The following is an 18390-nucleotide window of genomic DNA, read 5'->3' on the forward strand; positions in this document are numbered from 1 at the left end:
TCTGGACATGCTAAATTCTGAAGGGATAATGTAGCATTTAGGGTGACTGAAAATCCACAACACGACTGCTGGAACACGTTACCAGTCCTCATGACTATCACATGTTATGTTATCCACACCAACAGAATAGGCACTGGCAGGCTAGTGTCCTTGAAGGGACAGAGGTCACGGGGCATGTTGAGAGAAAGGAAAAGGTTCTATGTGCACAGAGAGAACTCAAGAGAACATATGAGACAATGCCCTGAGGCCAGAGTCAATTCCCCACAGGCACAGAGGGAAAAAAGTGAAACTTCAAGCAGGCCAATCACTCTTCTTCAAGAGCTGTGGATATTCTCCCTGAGACCGCAAAAGCTGTCTCTGGTACTGTGGCCTGAACTCTTCTTGGAGGCCCTGACATGCTGTTCTCTGTCTATATGTGGTGTTGATAACATTTTAAATAAACTTCTTATCTCCAATCTGCTTCAGTGTGTTCCCTAACCCAAGACCTTCAGGCGTGTAAACAGAGGAACAAAAAGAACACAATTTAATTAGCAGCCAGAAAAATACTAGCCAAGGTCAGAGCACTTGCAAGGGCATAGTTAGAGTTTTCTAGGGCTAGCAGCCAGCAGACAAGCCAAGGCTAGTACCTGACAAGGCAAGTCAAAGATGAGCAGAGGGAGGGTCAGTATGTGACTACCATCCTAACTGGGAGAGCACTGCACTGTCATCTTTCCAGGGGATATGTTAAAAGCACTAAACATCTCAATTGAAACTACCTGTCTTTGTCCAGTTTCTGCCATAAATCCTATAAAAGGACCCTACAACACAGCTCTGCAGTATTTCCTCTATTTGGAACCCCTTGCACCCTATAGAGGTTCTCTCATGGTTCCTTAATAAATCTGTTTGCTTGACTCTCAATAAGGAGCAGTTACAAAATAAAAGCTCTTGTCAGTGACTGGCTTCCATTTGTAGGCAAAGTAGGCTGGGCACGGATCTCCCATGGCTCTTGAGGAAGCACCTTCTAGTAGGGCTAGAAGAGGACACCCATCCTGTGCAGTGGGGAGCACTGGATACCTGGGCAACCTTACAGAGGATGCCCATTGTCCTCCTCCCCACCAGGCCCACCCCACCAGGCCAAGGCTAGAGCCACAACTAGTGGCTAGTTATTATTAGTGCTAGTTATTCAGGCACAACTGAAATGCTGCAACTTGCCCATACTTCTCTTCCTTGTGGGCTTCCTTTTGTCCAATGGCTCCCTTCATATCTCTGTTGTCCACGTTCTGTTGTTCTAAGAATCTAACCAGACTAGCCCAAGAAGCCAAGAAGGAGTCTCCCTCCACCATGGAGAAGCACTACTCAGGAAAGGTGACCCATAGGGCTCTTCAGCACAGAAGCATCAACAGCAGAGCAACGGCAACAATGACTCCCTACAGTGGGCTCTCCCATGAGGTGGGAGCACAGTGAGTCACGGGGACCTAGCATTTCCCACCATTCCCGCAGTCAGCCCATCACATCACCAACTTGATACACTGCATAACACCCTGTAGAAGCCGCACTGTCTGGCTAGAGCCCTGGATACCTATGTGCTATTATTAAGTGAGATGACTATTGACAAAGTGTAACAGGGTTGGAGAGTGAAGCCCACTTAGTTACATGTTAATGGCCTTTAACAACAGGAAGGGGAACAGAAGTGCGGGACTGTTATTCCTAATCCAGGCATTTAGTCACATAGATAAACACATTCAAATGGCAAGGTGGATGACATGAGGAGAGAAGTAACTAGGAATTAGGATGAAGATGTTACAACTGGAACCAAAAAGGCAAGAAGTCTAGTCAGATGGGGGAGGAGCAGGCAGTGGTGAGGCACAGGAGACAAGGAATGATAAAGACTGAACCAAACTTGAGCCTGGAGAGGGAACATAGAACTGACCTAGCTCTGTCACCGCAGGCCCACAGCATAAGGTCAGTCAGGGTAGTAGGCAGACGTTTTCAGACTGCTGTATAGCTATTTCCTCCAAATTGAAACACTCCCTCCTCCAGTCAGGAAGGATTTTCACAAGACTGGTGAAGCTAATAAAACTTATCAGACTGAGGAAGCTCAGAAAGATACCGAGATTCACAAGACGGTTGCCAAGGTTAGAACAGCACTGAACAACAGCTAGAGGAAAGGCTGGTGGTGCCTGGGTGAAGTGCCCATGCACCCGTGAGTAACCCTCATAATCTCATGGGCTTGCCCACTGAGGCCTGGGTAAATTCGTGTGTTTGGCCTGCTGTCAGTGCTCTGTCTAGAGTAAACACTGATGTTCACATCGTGTCCCTAGAATCACACAACAGAGATGGACAGAGGTTGGTCTCTGTCCAATGACATGAGGGGCAGTGTTTTGGGGAGAAAAGTTTTTCAGTTTCTAATTCTAAAGAAAAGAAAAAGAATCGGTAGTGGCCCTCTTCACATCTTTGCAGAGACAGGTGCGAGACAAATACTAATGCAAGTGGTGTGGGGCTGACACAGACCCCAGAGTGCTATCTATGTCCTGTGCCCAGAGCCTCTGCAATGAGACAGGAGGTGGGGAAGAGCAAGAAACATAGTGGTCTGACACTGTGTGCATGGGGCTCAGGTACCGGGATGCAGCGACTCAAATCCTAGCCATCGTGTACTATGGAACAGGGATAAATCTCTCCTCAGGTCAACTGTGGGTAAGACGGCACCGTGGAATTTCTAAGAAGGTAGACAGAACCTACATCATATACACAGAAGCTCAAGGAATTAGAAGACACTTGGTGTGAGCCAGTCCCTCTGCCTGTCACCATGACTCATCTCCATGCCTCTGGTCACAACTAGGATCCTTCAACCTGCTGAAGGATCAAACAGCATACTAGCACAGGTAGCTGTTTCCAGTAAACCCTGAAATCATTACTGTCTACCCCACAGTCCTCATGTCCCTAAGCAGACTGGCCTCCAGCTATCTCACAGCAGGCCCATTAGTTTGCACTCCATAGTCCTTGGGCCTGGTGGCTTCCTGCCCTGTGTCAGCTGTACTTACTACCCTGTTCCTGCCCCACAGCCACTTCCACAATGGATTCCTGCTAGCCATGTTGGCACACTGCAACACCACTGGCTACGAGAGCAGATGCTACTGACCAGGGCAGAGAGCCAGTCTACTTGCTTGGTACACCTAAGATCCCTGAGGTACTCCACCTCTTACTGTTCCACACCCCTCAGTGCCTTGACAGTGGTGCCCTACAGGTAATATAGGTTACAATCTGATGGCAGTCACAGAAGAGGAAATTCCAGATATTCAGCTCAAGTCTGCATTTGATCGCTTGCTGATTACAAAAAAAAAAAAAAAAAAAGAGGCTAGAATTTGGATGTTAAGCGACACTCTGGATGGCCATAGATAAATAAAGGAAAGAAACTGAAGTGCTTATAGGAAATCCTCTTACCTGACTCTGAAGAACTACCTTCCTCATCAGAGGGTTCTATGCCAGAACCAGATGACAGCACAGCCACAAAGCCTTCCTTGAATTCCTCAAAGTTAACCTGCACAAGTTTCAGTAAGGAGAAGACACAGTTATTTTCCACAGATTCACATTTAATTTCGTGGACCAAAAATCCCCTTAGAGTCTTTTTTTTTTCCCTCGAAAGACTGCTGATTATTGTCTTTTGGGGTAGAGATGTTCATTTCACTTTTTCTATTACAGAAGGTAAGTATGAACCACCATACCACCACCAAATAAACCATTTTACCAAACCAAATCAAACCATACAAGAGAACAACGGCAGCTGGCATAGCAGGCCACATACACAAGGGTGGGTGTGGCTGTTCACGCTCCCTGAAGTTCTTTTTTCAATCCCTAGAACATGGTTCATTGCTGGTGACTATTCTTCCCCAAGTCTCTTTCTTTGGGTGCTGTGTACCAAATGTCCACGCCAGTGGCACAGCTCTGCACTGTCTCTTGGATCGAGTCCACAACTCACCCTGGCCAAGCGGTCATCTCCAAGAAGAATGTGAAGGAGTGCTGGCAGCTGCTCCTCCAGGCCAAGCTTAGTACATAGCTGGGTCAGCTCTTCCTGATCCAGAAACCCAGTCCCTGTGGTGTCACAACTGCTGTAGACGTCCCTGAGACGTGACACATAGTGGTTCTCTTCTTCGTTGTCCATCCCATAGCAGGCTGGTCATGAAGGAGAAAAGCAAGGTATCAGGTTAGGTAGGTTTCTTAGCCCCATTTCCTTCATGCCTACACACTGGACAAAAGCAGATCACAGAGCTAACATTCGGAAAGAGGTACTGGGAGCCCTTGTGGGGTCCAGGGGAGCTCAAGGCATCAGCTTCTCTCTACAGGAAAGGCTAGTGTCTATATGGCAAGGACCCAAGCCATCCATCGGTCAGCAGTCACCAGAAAAAAGTCTCATTCTTGTGTTTTTTAAAAAGAGATATAGAGTAACCAGAAAACAGATGAAGCCTGGCACATGCCTCCATGCCAGCTCCATGTGAGGCTGATGCAGAGGATTTCCTGAGCCCCAGAGTCTGAGGTCAGTCTGGGCAACATAACAGTATCCTATCTTCAAAGACAGAAATAAATGTAGAAAGGAGTGAAAGAGAGAGGGAAAAGGGAGGGAGAGGAGGAGGAGTGGAGAAGAAAACAGATAAACACAGAAAAAGCTCCAAGTGTGCACAATTCCTACCTTTAAAAAAAAACTGAAAAAAAAAAAAAACCTGTTAGTGATATTTTGGTGAGCAAACACTAATTTTCAATATACATCCCTGCACACACTTTCATTTTACCTTATAAACACATAAGTCTCTCCCTTATAAATAAAAATACCTACTTAAAAACTAAATTGGTAGGGCAGAAGACACATCCAGGGTGCCCCCAGCATGCTGGACAAATATGTGCTGGAGAGGGGGGAAAGACGAGGGAACAGGATACTATGTGCACAGACCAGACCAGGCTACATATGACCCTGTGTCTATAAGCAAATACAAAACCTAGTTCATAATGTAAGGATATCTAGGATTCACTTAAAATGTGCTCATTCCCTTCCCAATCATCTATTAATTAGCTAATCAATAATAAAGAATCATGAAGAGGTTGAAACAGGGAACTGTCAGTTTCTTGCCTCCTAAAATATACACTGAGTAGATACAAACTCTGTTCAACGAGTAATTAGTGCTTTGTATAGCATTTGTCTATTAAGAGACCTGGGGAAAGTGGAAGTCAGTCTATACCCAGAAATAGTTGTCTATCAACTTTTGACATTGGAAAACTTAAGAAAAGAATGCAATTGATACAGTCGGATCTTTCTGTAATCGTGAGACCTTGCTCCACCCTCACCACAGATTTAGGCGAAGGCTGAGAAGACAAGACACAAATTAGCATACTATCCCCAGTTATAAAAATCTGGAGTGCGTGGGGTTGGAAAGATCGGTTAAGTGCCTTTTCTGCCAATAAGAGAGGATGAAAGTTTAATTCCTGGCACCCACACAGGTGACTCACAGACCCTAAACTGTCAGGTCCAGGGGTCTAACCCATGTGGCCTACACAGACACCTTCACTCACATGTACATACCCACTCACACACTGACAAGTAAACATAGTTAAAAAATAATTGAAAAGTTTGTAAAAATCCATATTTGGGTTATAAAAATAATATTTAGATATCTTTAAAATATTAGTGTTCTAATTAAAAAGTCATCAATGCAACTAGAACATTTTTAAATCTACAGCAAAACATTCTTTATTAAAAATTTATTTATTTTTATTTTATGTGCATTGGTGTTTTGTCAGGTTCCATGGAAGTGGAACTACAGACAAGTGTGAGCTGCCATGTGGGCTGAGAACTGAACCTAAGTCCTCTAGAAGAGTAGAGTGTTCTTAAAAAAAAAAAAAAAGTATTTATTTAATGCACATGAGTACACTGTTGTTGTCTTCAGACACACCAGAAGAGGGTGTCAGATCCCATTACAGATGGTTGTGAGCTACCATGTGGTTGCTGGGAATCGAACTCAGAACCTCTGGAAGAGCAGTCAGTGCTCTTAACCTCTGAGTCATCTCTCCAGCCCCTGAGTGGTCACTAATGCTGTGATCTCACAGGGAGCCATTTTGAGGAAAAACAGACAGGTGTCCATATATTGCACTGTCTAGGGCTGGTCTGTGTCCTTCTGTGCAGAGAGCTGGCTGGTGGAGATCTGTAAGACTTGGTGTTTGGTGTTTGGTTGGACTTGGCAGTTGGTGGTTGGGTTGGACTTGGTGTTTGGTGGTTGGTTGGACTTGGTGTTTGGTGGTTGGTGACTGGTTGAACTTGGTGGTTGGTGGTTGGATTGGATTTGAACACTGGTGATTCTTTAGACTTCAATATTGACCATCAGCTATGCTTCAACACAGTAAGTTCTTTTCCTGCCATTTGTTTGGACCTCAGAGGCTTTGTTTTCAATGTTGTCTTCTTATTTTGTTTTTTTTTTTTTTTCAGTTTTCATTTTGCTTCATGAGTTAATATCCATCTTTTCTCTCTCCTCCCCCTGCTGTGTGTGTGTATCTGTCTGTCTCTCTCTCTCTGTCTTTCTTTCTTGATCTGTAGACCACTCTGAACTCAAAAGAGAGTTGCCTGCCTCTGCTCCCTGAGTACTAAGATGAAATGCATGTGCCATCACTGCCTGGCCAACAATCATTTTTCTTTTCCTGACTTATCATTAGACTTTGTCACTTTCTGTTACTGTCTATCCTACAACCCCTAATCTTTCAAATCTGTCATAGTCCCCCTTTCCAGTCAGCCCAGCCCCAAACCACCCAGATCCTGCATATGAGGAATAACTTGTGGTATTTGTCTCTGTTGGTCTAGCTTAGGTTATTTGAGGTCAACACAGTGACCTCAAAGTGCATCCATTTCCAGAAAATGACAAATTTTCATTCTTATTCATAGGTGTGGTGTGATTTTTTTTTTTACCCCATCCTGTGTATATACTGTGTTTATCTACTGGGGCAGGTTACATCCCATTCATTTCTAAATGCATAGGTAAATCTATCTTGATGTCGAAGTGTGCCCTTTAGCTCAGTGCTTCTTTCCCTTCATAATAGATGTCTTAGGTAAGTTTGTCAATTGTTGTCTTTTGATGTGGGGATCCTTGTTCTCCTGACTAAACTGTTGTCTTCCATTGCCCTTGCTTTCTTTCTGTTCTGAGCCTCCTTCCTTCTTTCCATCCTGTGTTTGTCTTAGCTTTGTTCTGGTTTCCCTGTGTCCTTGAGGCATGGCCATATGTGTCTTTGGAGGTATCTCTGACTTTGAATCTTAGAGTCTCTAGCAGTAAACTTTCCTAGAAGTAATTCTAACTTATTTTCCCTGCCATCTTTACTTGCTGTAGCTCCTGGTGACTCTGACCAAGAGAAGGGAAGTGTGATGATGTCAAGGGAGCTCGAGGCCAGTTACCACGAAGGGAACACCCTGGCACAGGATTACTAAATAAAGGGTCCTTTGCAGAAGTCAAAGTGGCTCTCCATCTTATGACCCAGACCCTGGTGGCCATCAATATATTGGAAAGGGGCACAAGTACAGATTTTCTGGTCATCTCTGAGACTGATCTCATGAAATCACTACACCACAGTCACATAAATCAGTTTCTGCAGGTCACTGAGACCAGGCATAAAACCTACCTGGTGATAAAATATGCAGCCCGGGGATACCTGCTGAAATCCATCAATAAGAGTGGGTATCTGAAGGAAGAGGAGGAACGTAGCATATTTAGGGAACTGACTTTGGCCGTCAACTATACCCACAGTTAGAATATTGCCCACCAAAACATCAAGGCTGAGAACATCCTATTGGATTGGGAGGGGCATGTGAAATTTAGTGATTTTGGTTTGGGGAAATGGCTGGCCTCTGGGGAAAACTTCAAGGGCTTTTGTGGCACAGCACAATATTGTGCTCCTGAGGTGTTCAGTCACACAATATGATGGCCTTCCATCTGACATATGGAGTCTCAGGGTGCTATTATACTATTTAGTTACCGGCCATTTTTCCTTTAGACAGACAGTGCTCTCCAAGATAAAGTACAAAATCCTATCCTGGAGCTCTTAGATCCCATATCACCTTTCCCTAGAGCTTCAAGACCTATACTGAACAAAGTAATGACAGTAAGACCCCACAACGAGGCCATCCATCCTGGATGTATTGACACACCCATGGCTGCACCGTGATCAAGACACATTGAGATCCTCAGAGGAAATTCCTAGAGAACCAGAGCCCAACCTCGCTTTTGCAATGTTTTTAATGGGCTATAACATTAAAGAGCTCAGAGATGCTTTGAGGAAACGGAAGTCTACCTGGAATCATGGCAGCCCCAATTTTATCATGATGGAAGGCAGGGTGGTACAATGGACCCTACAAAAGCTCCCAACCTTCCTTGGCCTGTAAAGAGGAGAACCAGTACCGCCACCCTTCCCACCTTCACTTTGCCCAGTTACTCTGAGCTGCCTGGAGATGGGAGGAAAGACTCTAAGAGGAGGCATGGTGTGCCTCCCACCCTTTCTTCACTTAAGAGTAGCTTCCTGGAAAATACCTCCCCACTGCAGGGGATTATGTCTCATCTCAGAAAAGAGACATTTAGAGAGATGGAGATCAGCATGGGGCCACATCTTCATCCTCAACAACAATATCATCATCATAATCATCAGGAACCACATGCTCACTGTTCACATGCTCACAAACCTCAACCTTTGAAAACACTCAAGATGTGGCCAATGGAGCTCTGAGTCTACAGACACAAGTATCAGCACGTCCTCCTTGAAGTCTACAACCAGGAGCCGTTTCCCAATGAGGAGATCCAGGAAGAGAATACAGGCACCGAATCCTTACAAGACAGCAGCTCATCCTCCAGGGAAACAGACCATCAGGGGCATCTCCGAAGGCAGTGCTAGGCTGTGCCCAGAGTCCCACTGAGGTGGGGCTGGAAGGGCCTGAAGAAGAGGATCTCCAAAGCCTTAAGGAGCTTGTGTTGCTGCTTCCCAGTGACAAATAGCAAAATCATGGCAGCCAGTGACACAGGCTAAAACAAGTAGATGGGGTGTGATGGGAAAGGATACACTCTCTAGTTTCTTCTTCCCTTAATATATTCTGCATGCACATTGAGGGGGTTGTTGACATTGTATCTATCATGCCAGAGAGAAAATCCTGTCCTGTCCTGTCCTGTCCTGTCCTGTCCTGTCCTGTCTCCTCTGAGGAGCCCTCCGAAGCTTGAGCTACATGAAATTTCCTTGAAGTGGGGAGAATCCACATTCCAAACAAGGTAATTTCATATTTTGAGTGACTCCGACTTCTGGAAAACATTCCTCCAAATCAGTTTTATCTTGTCTCCACTCCCTTCTGACACATTAACTACCTATTCTACTGCTTTTCAGGAGTCATGGGAAGCCAGTATGGGCCTTGCTCCCCACTTTGGCCCAAAGTACCCAGCCATGTGCAAGGTGAGGATTACCTATGGACTGAAGTGCTTGCCACTAGAGTCCAGAGAAGGTGCTGGTAAGAAGTATGTTTATGGTAAAACAGATGGGATCCCCTGATATGACAGTGTGGCCCATGGTGACTTGCCCCATTCCCACTAAGTAGAAAGACCCAGAAACCCTGGGTTAAGGGTTAAATGTGGTTAAGGAGAAAATGGATTCCTCCACCTCCTGACCCTGCTCTCTAGTGCAAAGTATTTGGCTTATTTTGATTAGTTTTACCACAAAACTGGTACCTGGCATGCACATGTCTTTGCTGCCCTGGCTGCTGCTACCTTGTTATCTCCATTGCAGGCCGAGGAAGGCCAGGTTTCTGGTGCCAGTCCATGAATATTCCAAAGCCTGATGCTGTGGGAACTGCAGAAAAAACACCAGGAACCTCGCTCAACACAGAACAAGTCCTGTGGCCAGCCTCACCTGCAAGGACCTGGGAAAGGGCTTCCTTTTTAAGCACAAATACCCTGAACGGAAGAGAGGCTCACAGGTGATATTTCCTGGCTCAGGCCATCAGGAAGAAGTGATCAGTTACAGGTTATGCATAATTGGATTTTTTGTAATTTTTACCAAAACGTTTTGTTTTCACATCTCCTTGATGGAAGAGGCTCTGCTGTTTGACAGAGAAGTAGAGCCAAATCCAGACCCACAAGCAGATGGACTGAGAGGAACAATTAAAAATGTCTGCTGATCCAAGGCACACCCAGGATGTTTTACTGGTGCTTTCATGTGGGGAACAAACAGTGTCTGAGGCAATCTGGAGATTTTACTGAGGGTGATGCCTCTCTGTCTTGGCAGGAGCCAAGTGATCAGTGCAAGGTGCTTTTCAAGTCGCCTCCCTCCGTTACGTCCACTGTGGTGTGCATGGGGCAAGGAGAGATAGCTGGGGTTACTGCCCCTCAGCCACCTAGGCATGGACACCACTTCCCTATTAGAAGTCTCAAGAAAGACTGTCATCTGCAAGAGCCAGACATACAGAACAGTGACAGTTACTTTGTGGGCTCTTTATGCTGGCACCACACAGAACAGTGACATCACCCATGCCTGCAGAACTGAAACCATTTTCTTTTTTTCTTTTCTTTTCTTTCTTTTTTTTTTTTTTTTTTTTCCCGAGACAGGGCTTCTCTGTGTAGCTCTGGCTGTCCTGGAGCTCACTCTATAGACCAGGCTGGCCTCGAACTCAGAAATCCGCCTGCCTCCGCCTCCCAAGTGCTGGGATTAAAGGCGTGCGCCACCACCGCCCAGCTGAAACCATTTTCAAAGGACCCAGAGTTTGAAAGCCAAGTGGTTGTTGATTTAAGGCATTGTGTGTCTAGGTGAAGATCAGCCCCCCAGATGTGGACGGAGAGCTGGGTACCAGCTGTGCCTGCACAAGTGTTACCAAGAATCACACACAGGAACCTGGACCAAATATCTCCATGTGGTACACAAAGATTTTAATTTTATTTTCAAAATAAAATTTATTGTATATTTAAGCCATCAAATGGCACCACTATTTCTTGCTATATCATCTCATCACACTAGTAGCTTGGTGAACAGAACCTAAGTAACTGACGATAATCCACCACATTCATAGCCTGCAGTATGTCTCTGACTTCTTGCTACACAATGGATCATTTCCATCCTTAGGCCAACATCATTTTAGAATCTCATATTAGGTTCCTCTATCCGATAATTTCCTCCTTTCCTGTGCTCAGCATATTACCCTCTCATTTTACCCATCTTGACATAAATGTCAGGATCTCTTGGCCCTTTCTTTCTCTGAAGCAGGTTGCTAATGTGAAGCACAGGCTGGCCATTAATAATCTACCATCCTTGTCAGGATCCTGGTTCTTTGGTGACAGGTTTGCACCTCTTGTGTTTTTAGACCTAACCCCTAAAATTCCTCTTCCTAGACATGTGGGTGTCTTGGGTTTTCAAACCTAATTGTACAGGTGTTGATATCCCCACCCAGGATAAGGGGACTGTAGGTTGAACCAGAAAGGAAGAACTGTAATGGTGTTTGTCTATCACATAGTTGAAAATGCAGCATCTAAAATCCTATGGGATATGATGAAGAGAGCGGTATTATAGCTGTGTCTACATAAAAAATAAGATCTAACAGAAATAGCCTGATGGCACATCATGAGAAAAATGTCAGATGCAGAAGCAGTAGATGGGGAGAAAGAAAGTCTGCGCAGAAATAGTATAGATAAATACAAATAATTAATGCAACAATGGGTTGGCTCTTTGAAAAGATCAACAAAACACACTCTAAGGACAAGTAAATCAGGGAGAAGACTAAATAAAATTAGAGATCAGTAGAGATATTACAACAGATACTAGTGAAGTTCAGAAAGTCACAAGGACATATCCCACTAAACTGAAAAGTCTAAAAGAAACTGATGCATTTCTAGACATACATGACACCAAAGTTAAATCAAGTTGAAATTAATAATTTTAACAGTTCTACATCCAGTAGTGAGAATGGCCCAATAGGAGAATGGCCCAATAGTAAAAAAATTTAAAAGCTTCAGGCTAGACAGACTGCAGGAATCTACCAAGACAAATAATTCTACAAAGAAAAAAAAGGAAGAAATGCTACCAAATTGCTTTTATGAAGCCAGTATTACCCTGATACAGAAACCAGAAACTAGAGCTACCTCAAACGGGTATCCAGTGAGAAAAATAGGGGCTGTGAACCAGCAGGAAAAGGAGACAAAAGGAATTTCCAATAGCTGTTATTTTCTGTTATAGATTTGTTTGGTCGGTTTATGGTTTGTTTGCCATTTTTGAGACAAGGTCTTACACTACATGGCCCTAACTAGCCTTGAACTTGTAATGATGCTACTGAAGGCTGGATTATAATAGGTGTACACTAGTACAAAGGGCCATTCTTGCAGCTCTGATGGTGACTTGGATAGAGCTCTGCTCATTTGTTAAGGCCAACAGCTCCTGCTGTGCGATGAGCTTGGATGAGCAGAGTCTGGCTAGAATCAATGAATGACACTCAGGAGAGCCAGCCCTGCACCAGTGAGGTCCCACTGATGTCTCAGGAATCTTCACATCAGCTCAGCCTCTCTTTTCACCAGCCTTCCCATTCGAAACCCCACTATACTGAAAGCTAGTTCCTACATTTGTTTATAAGAGAATCTTAAGTGGCCTTAAAATTATACTGGAAAAGATGTGATATAAAGCAAGAACTGCGGAAGTGGTGTTTTAAACAGAGCCATGTACTGGCTGACAGTAGTCTCTGTCAGGGACAGGAGCACTCAGGCGCAGCCACTGGTGTTCTCTCTCCTGTGTGCTTTACTATCTCTCTGATCTCCTTCACTATTAAAGACAATTATAAAGAAGAAGCAGGGATTGTGGATGTGGCTCAGCAGTCTAGATGTTTCCTAGCATGTATGAGGCCTTGGGTTCAATCCCCAGCAGCCCATAAACTGGGTATAATATTGGTAGCATATGCTTGTAATACCAGCACTCACTAGTGATAGCAGAAGATCAAAAGTTTAAGGTTATCCTTGGCTATACAGAAAGTTTGAGGACAATTAGGGCTACATGAGCCCCTATCTCAAAAAACAAAAAAGAAAGAGAGAAAGAAAGAAAGAAAGAAAGAAAGAAAGAAAGAAGGAAGGAAGGAAGGAAGGAAGGAAGGAAAGAAAGAAAGAAAGAAAGAAAGAAAGAAAGAAAGAAAGAAAGAACAACTGGGTTCCTTCCAGTCTGGGCCAGAGCACTGAGCAGATCTTGGGTGGCAGCTCTGTCCCCAACCTCCAAGAACCCAGAGGAAGCAGGGATCCCAGGCGCTCTAACTTGGACAGTGTCTTAGAAACTAGTTCTCAGATCTGAGGCCTGGATTAGGCCTCTGCCAGGTCTGCTGTTGTGTGGACCCCGGATTCCACCTGAGACATACTGGAAGGTCCACTCAATCCAGAGCCACAGAGGAACAAATGAACTCAGAGCCTCAGACAACATATCCTGAGATATTCTAGAGGAGACACTTCACCCAGAACAGCAGACACCTAGCTGGACTACTACCTTGGAGGCACCATATCCTGAGGCATCCTAGAGGTACCACTGTAATCAGTGTAGCTGGAAAAGATCACAGAGACATCTGGACCCCTAGGAAATCAGACACAAGCTAGATAACTAGAAAGACAGGCCTCAGTCAGAGACAGCAAGTACAGGCAGCACTAGAGTTAACCAGATGGCAAAAGGCAAGAGCAAGAACTTAAGCAACAGAAACCAAAGTTACATGGCATCATCAGAACCCAGCTCCCCCATCAGAGCAAGCCCTGAACACCCCATCACACCAGAAAAGCAGGAATCAGAATTAAAATCACTTCTCATGATGATGATAGAGGGCTTTAAGAAAGACATAAATAACACTCTCAAAGAACTTAAGGAGAGCACTGGTAGACAGATAGAAACCCTTAAAGAGGAAACACAAAAATCCCTTAAGGAATTGCAAGAAAATGCAACCAAACGGGAGAAGGAATTAAACAAAACCATGCAGGATCTAAAAATGGAAGTAGAAACAATAAAGAAATCACAAAGGGACAATACCCTGGAGATAGAAAACCTAAAAAAAAGATCAGGAGTCATAGACACAAGTATCACCAACAGAATACAAGACATAGAAGAGAGAATCTCATGTGCAGAAGATACCATGGAAAACATTGACACAACTGTCAAAGAAAATGCAAAATACAAAAAGCTACTAACCCAAAATATACAAGAAATCCAAGACACAATGAGAAGGCCAAACCTAAGGATAATAGGTATAGATGAGGGGGAAGACTCCCAACTAAAAGGACCAGTAAATATCCTCAACAAAATTATAGAGGAAAACTTCCCTAACCTAAAGAAAGAGATGTCCATAAATATACAAGAAGCTTACAGAACTCCAAATAGTTTAGACCAGAAAAGAAATACTTCCCGCCATATAATAGTCAAAACATCAAATGTACAAAGAAAAAATACTAAAAGCAGTAAGGGAAAAAGGCAAAGTAACATATAAAGGCAGACCTATAAGAATTACACCAGACTTCTCACCCCAGAGACCATAAAAGCCAGAAGATCCTGGACCGATATCATACAGACCATAAGAGAACACAAATGCCAGCCTAGACTACTATACCCAGCAAAACTCTCAATCATTATTGATGGAGAAACCAAAATATTCCATGACAAATCCAAATTTACACAGCATCTCAACACAAATCCAGCACTTCAAAGAATAATTGGTGGAAAACTCCAACACAAGGAGGAAAACTACAACCTAGAAAAAGCAAGAAAGTAATCTTCCAAAAACCCCAAAAGAAGATAGTTACACAAACATATCTCCACGGATGTTAGCCCAAAAGCTTGGATTAGTGAAGACTCAACCCACAGACCACATGAAGCTCATGAAGAAGGAAGACCAAGAGGGGATGCCTCAGTTCTACTTAGAACGAGAAACAAAAATCCTCAAGGGAGCAAATAGGGAAACAAAACATGGAACAGAAACTGAAGGAGGGGCCATCAGGAGACCATTCCACCTGGGTATTCATCCCATGTACAGCCACCTAATCTAAACACTGTTGTGGATGGCTGGAAGTGCATAGTGTGAGGAACATGATATAGCTGTCTCCTTAGAGGTCAGCCAAAGACTAACACACTCAGAGGACAATATTCACAATTAACCACTGATATGATCAGGGGTTTCCCAATGGAGAACTTAGTGAGAGGACTGAAGGAGCAGAAAGAGTTATTGACCCCAGGTGGAAAGCAACAATACCAAACAACCAGAGCCCCCCAGGGTCTAAACCACCAGCCTGGGAACACATAGGGAGGGACCCAAGACTCCAGAGGTATATGTAGGGAAGGATGGCCTTGTTGGACATAGGTGGGAGAGGAGTTTCTTGGTCCCATAAAAAAAAAAAAAAAAGAACACACAGTGGGGGGGGGGGAGGAATGTGAGGGCCGGGAGGGGATAGTGAGGGGGGGTAGGTGTGGTCACTGCCTCATAGAAGCATGAGGAGGGGGATGGGATAGGAGGTTTCTGGGTGGTGGGAGGAAGTAGGCTAAGGGGATAAAATCTGAAACGTAAATACTACAACCAATTTTAACAAGCGGGGAAAAAAAAAGTCTTCAGAACCAACATCTTTAAAAAAAAAAAAAGTCAGCCCCCTGGGGGTGGGAAAATTTTTTTTTTCTTGATACTAAAACTTGTTCTGAGAATTGTATATTGCAGAATACACAGCCTTGGTGTATCTACTCATCAAGCATACTGAGCAGACTTGCCCAAACCTCTGATGTCCTGGAATTCCATCTGGATTCAGTGAAGACACAGCATCAGAGGCTTATCAACTTACTCTTCCCCCCACCCCTCTTCTAAAATCTCAACGCCCTTAATCAGCTTGAAGAAATTAAAGAAGAGTCAGTGCCCCTATTCCCTGAGCTTGGGGACTAATGTGGTTAATAATGGTCTGTCTTTCTAGGGACAAGTAGTGGTTTTGTTGGAACAGGGGGGATTAGCTAGGACTTATTGCATAGCCATAACCTATTGGTAGAAATCTGTATAATTATTATCAAGATGAAGTTATAATTTCTTAAATGGTACAAAATTTACTTTGATCTCAAATTTAAGGTTTTCATTGGTACAAGCCTCTTATTAATATAAAAATGAGATGAATATTGATACACTCATGGGCATTGTGCCTGTATAACACATTTAGGAATACAATGCCTAGACCCAGCCCTTTTTTAACCTTTTTAACTGACTTGGGACGGTTAACCTATGAGTTAAGGGACTATAGCAAATTCATATTTTTGAGTTTATTGTTAGGGTGTTTTCCATATTTTATTTAGAAATAGCTGAGAGGAGTGAACAGACAACAGTCCAGGTTACCTTACATGGATAGTTGGTTTTCAAAACATCAGAAGTCCATAGAACTGACGCTACAAATATTTATATATTAATGTTCATATTGATTAGAGACCTGTCTGCTCCTGACAGCTTCCTGTCGTGGATTCTAAGAAGAAATTGAGCATCCTTGGAGTTACTCCAGTTGTGTGGTAACAGCCACTAGGCAAGAATTGCCTCTCTCCATCTACAGACAAATTACTGTCCAGAAAAGGACACACATGCAGAATAGTCGACTGATTATATCTGCCTAGACGGAGTAATCAGTCCTTAATAATCCTGCATCACCAAGGTCTGTCAGATGATTCTGGGCCAGAAGGCTGAAGATTTGATGCTCCAACGTTCGGTAGTATAGGGGCTTTTCAGGTGTTCAGAGGTCTCTATAAATTGGCTAAGTTTTAGAAGCTATGTTTTGTGCTTCCCACAATTATAGTTAACTCAGTCATTCTGGATTTCTGACGGGGTTGAGAAAAGATTTGAGTGGATGGTCGTCAGCTGACATTCATCCTAAAACCAGGTTCAGAGCTAAATGTTTTAGTTAGGATAGATGACAGAGGTGCTGGTTAGTCAACAAAAGGATGGATGGGGTATTAGGACTATCTTGTACCTCACTGGTACAAATTGGCATAATTATGCTCTAATTGTATTTTGAGAGAAAAGTTTCATTTTAACAGGAAGGGTGATGTGTAGGAGGAGCTAAGGTAGGAGGAGTACTGAGAGGAAGAAAAGGAGTAAGAAGAGGAGAAGAAGAAGGAGAGGAGAAGCTAGGTGATGAAAGAGAGAAAGAGGTGGGAGACAGGGAGGCAGATATTCATGTATCTCCACCAGTCAAAGATAGTTGCTATATCTAGGTTGGTCAGTGGGTTACACCTCTGATTGAACAATTCCAAACTTATAACGCTTATGATTAATATTATTTTAAAAAAATGTATAAATGCAAAAAGGAAAAGGGGGCATGGGATAGGGGTTTTCTAAGGGGGGGGAATGGGGAAAGGGGATGGCATCTGAAGTGTAAATAAAATATCTAATAAAAAAACAAAAAAAAAACAACAAAAAAAAAAGAAAATTAACATGGATCTTAGAAACAATAATATGTCATTAAACTCTTTTCAAGTTGAAAACAAAAAAAACCCAAGAAAAACAAAAAAACAAAAAAACAAAAACAAAAAAAAAGAAATAACAACTGTTGTTATTTTCCATAGCAAAACAAATAGTTCCTTCTAAAGTCCAGAGGAGATAACAGTTAGCCTAAAATAAATAAGTTAGGTCAGCATCAGCATCTGCCTGAACTAGAGTCTGGTAACTTCTTATTCTTTTAAGACAAACACAGGCATGTAACACCCAGGACCTGGGTGGGGAACACTGTCTATGATAGGTTTTCCCCACCAGATGGCAGCGAGGAGGGTGAGCCTCTCAGGGACACACATGTTCAAGATAGTGCTTCTGAGTCCACTACATCCTGCCTTAAAAGAGAACGATCAGAACAAAAAGATTGAGGGAGACTCTCCTATGTGTGGGAGGGTCAAATGTCCAGTCCCCAAAAGATGGAAAGAACTCACAAGCAACACTCCCCAGAGCAGACAAGGCAGGCTGCAGCAAGTACTTTAGGAAAATGGATGTGAATTTTCCAGGCAGAGCTCAGGAGGCAGGAGTCCAGCATTATTACATTGGTAAGTTTACTCAAGGGATGTTTATAAAGCAAACATACTCATAACTACCATCCAGAGTAAGAAAGGACACACTGATAGCATGTCCAAGAGGTTCCATTGTGGCATCCTTGGCAAAAGCAACAGTTATTATTCTATGATGCAGTGTCTGAGGTGTACTTTTAAGATAATAAAATTTCTTTCAAATGGCTTTAAAACATTTTCTGGCCCCAATATTTGTAGGAGTTCCCTTGGAAAGTGATATGTCTCTTGGAAATCACAAAGCACAGTGTAATGAAAAACATTATATTTGATTTTTTTCTTCAGTGTCTGACCAAAGAAAATTTCAACATTCTATAAAGTTTTACGAAACACTCACAAAATATTGAATAC

The 18390-nt window shown here is 43.3% G+C and overlaps 1 protein-coding gene and 1 pseudogene across 5 annotated transcripts in view; one reads left to right on the forward strand and one right to left on the reverse strand.

Moving 5' to 3' along the window:
- The window catches only part of Ninl (ninein like), a 70832-nt gene that overhangs the window by 39037 nt on the left and 13405 nt on the right, over positions 1-18390 (reverse strand). For 4 of the 5 annotated variants that reach the window (XM_076929945.1, XM_076929944.1, XM_076929943.1 and 1 more), the window contains exons 2-3: positions 3956-4149; positions 3421-3517 (exon numbers count right to left, since the gene is read on the reverse strand). In XM_076929945.1, the coding sequence (XP_076786060.1) occupies positions 3421-3517; positions 3956-4138 (280 nt within the window). In that variant the 5' untranslated portion in view covers positions 4139-4149. Of the gene's footprint in view, positions 1-3420; positions 3518-3955; positions 4150-7626; positions 7687-18390 lie in introns of all 5 variants that reach the window. The other variant, XM_076929942.1, reaches the window with a different exon arrangement.
- On the forward strand, positions 7558-8169 carry LOC117702623 (sperm motility kinase-like; annotated as a pseudogene).

This window comes from Arvicanthis niloticus, chromosome 2 (genome assembly GCF_011762505.2).
Source record: "Arvicanthis niloticus isolate mArvNil1 chromosome 2, mArvNil1.pat.X, whole genome shotgun sequence".
NCBI classification, from domain to species: domain Eukaryota; kingdom Metazoa; phylum Chordata; class Mammalia; order Rodentia; family Muridae; genus Arvicanthis; species Arvicanthis niloticus.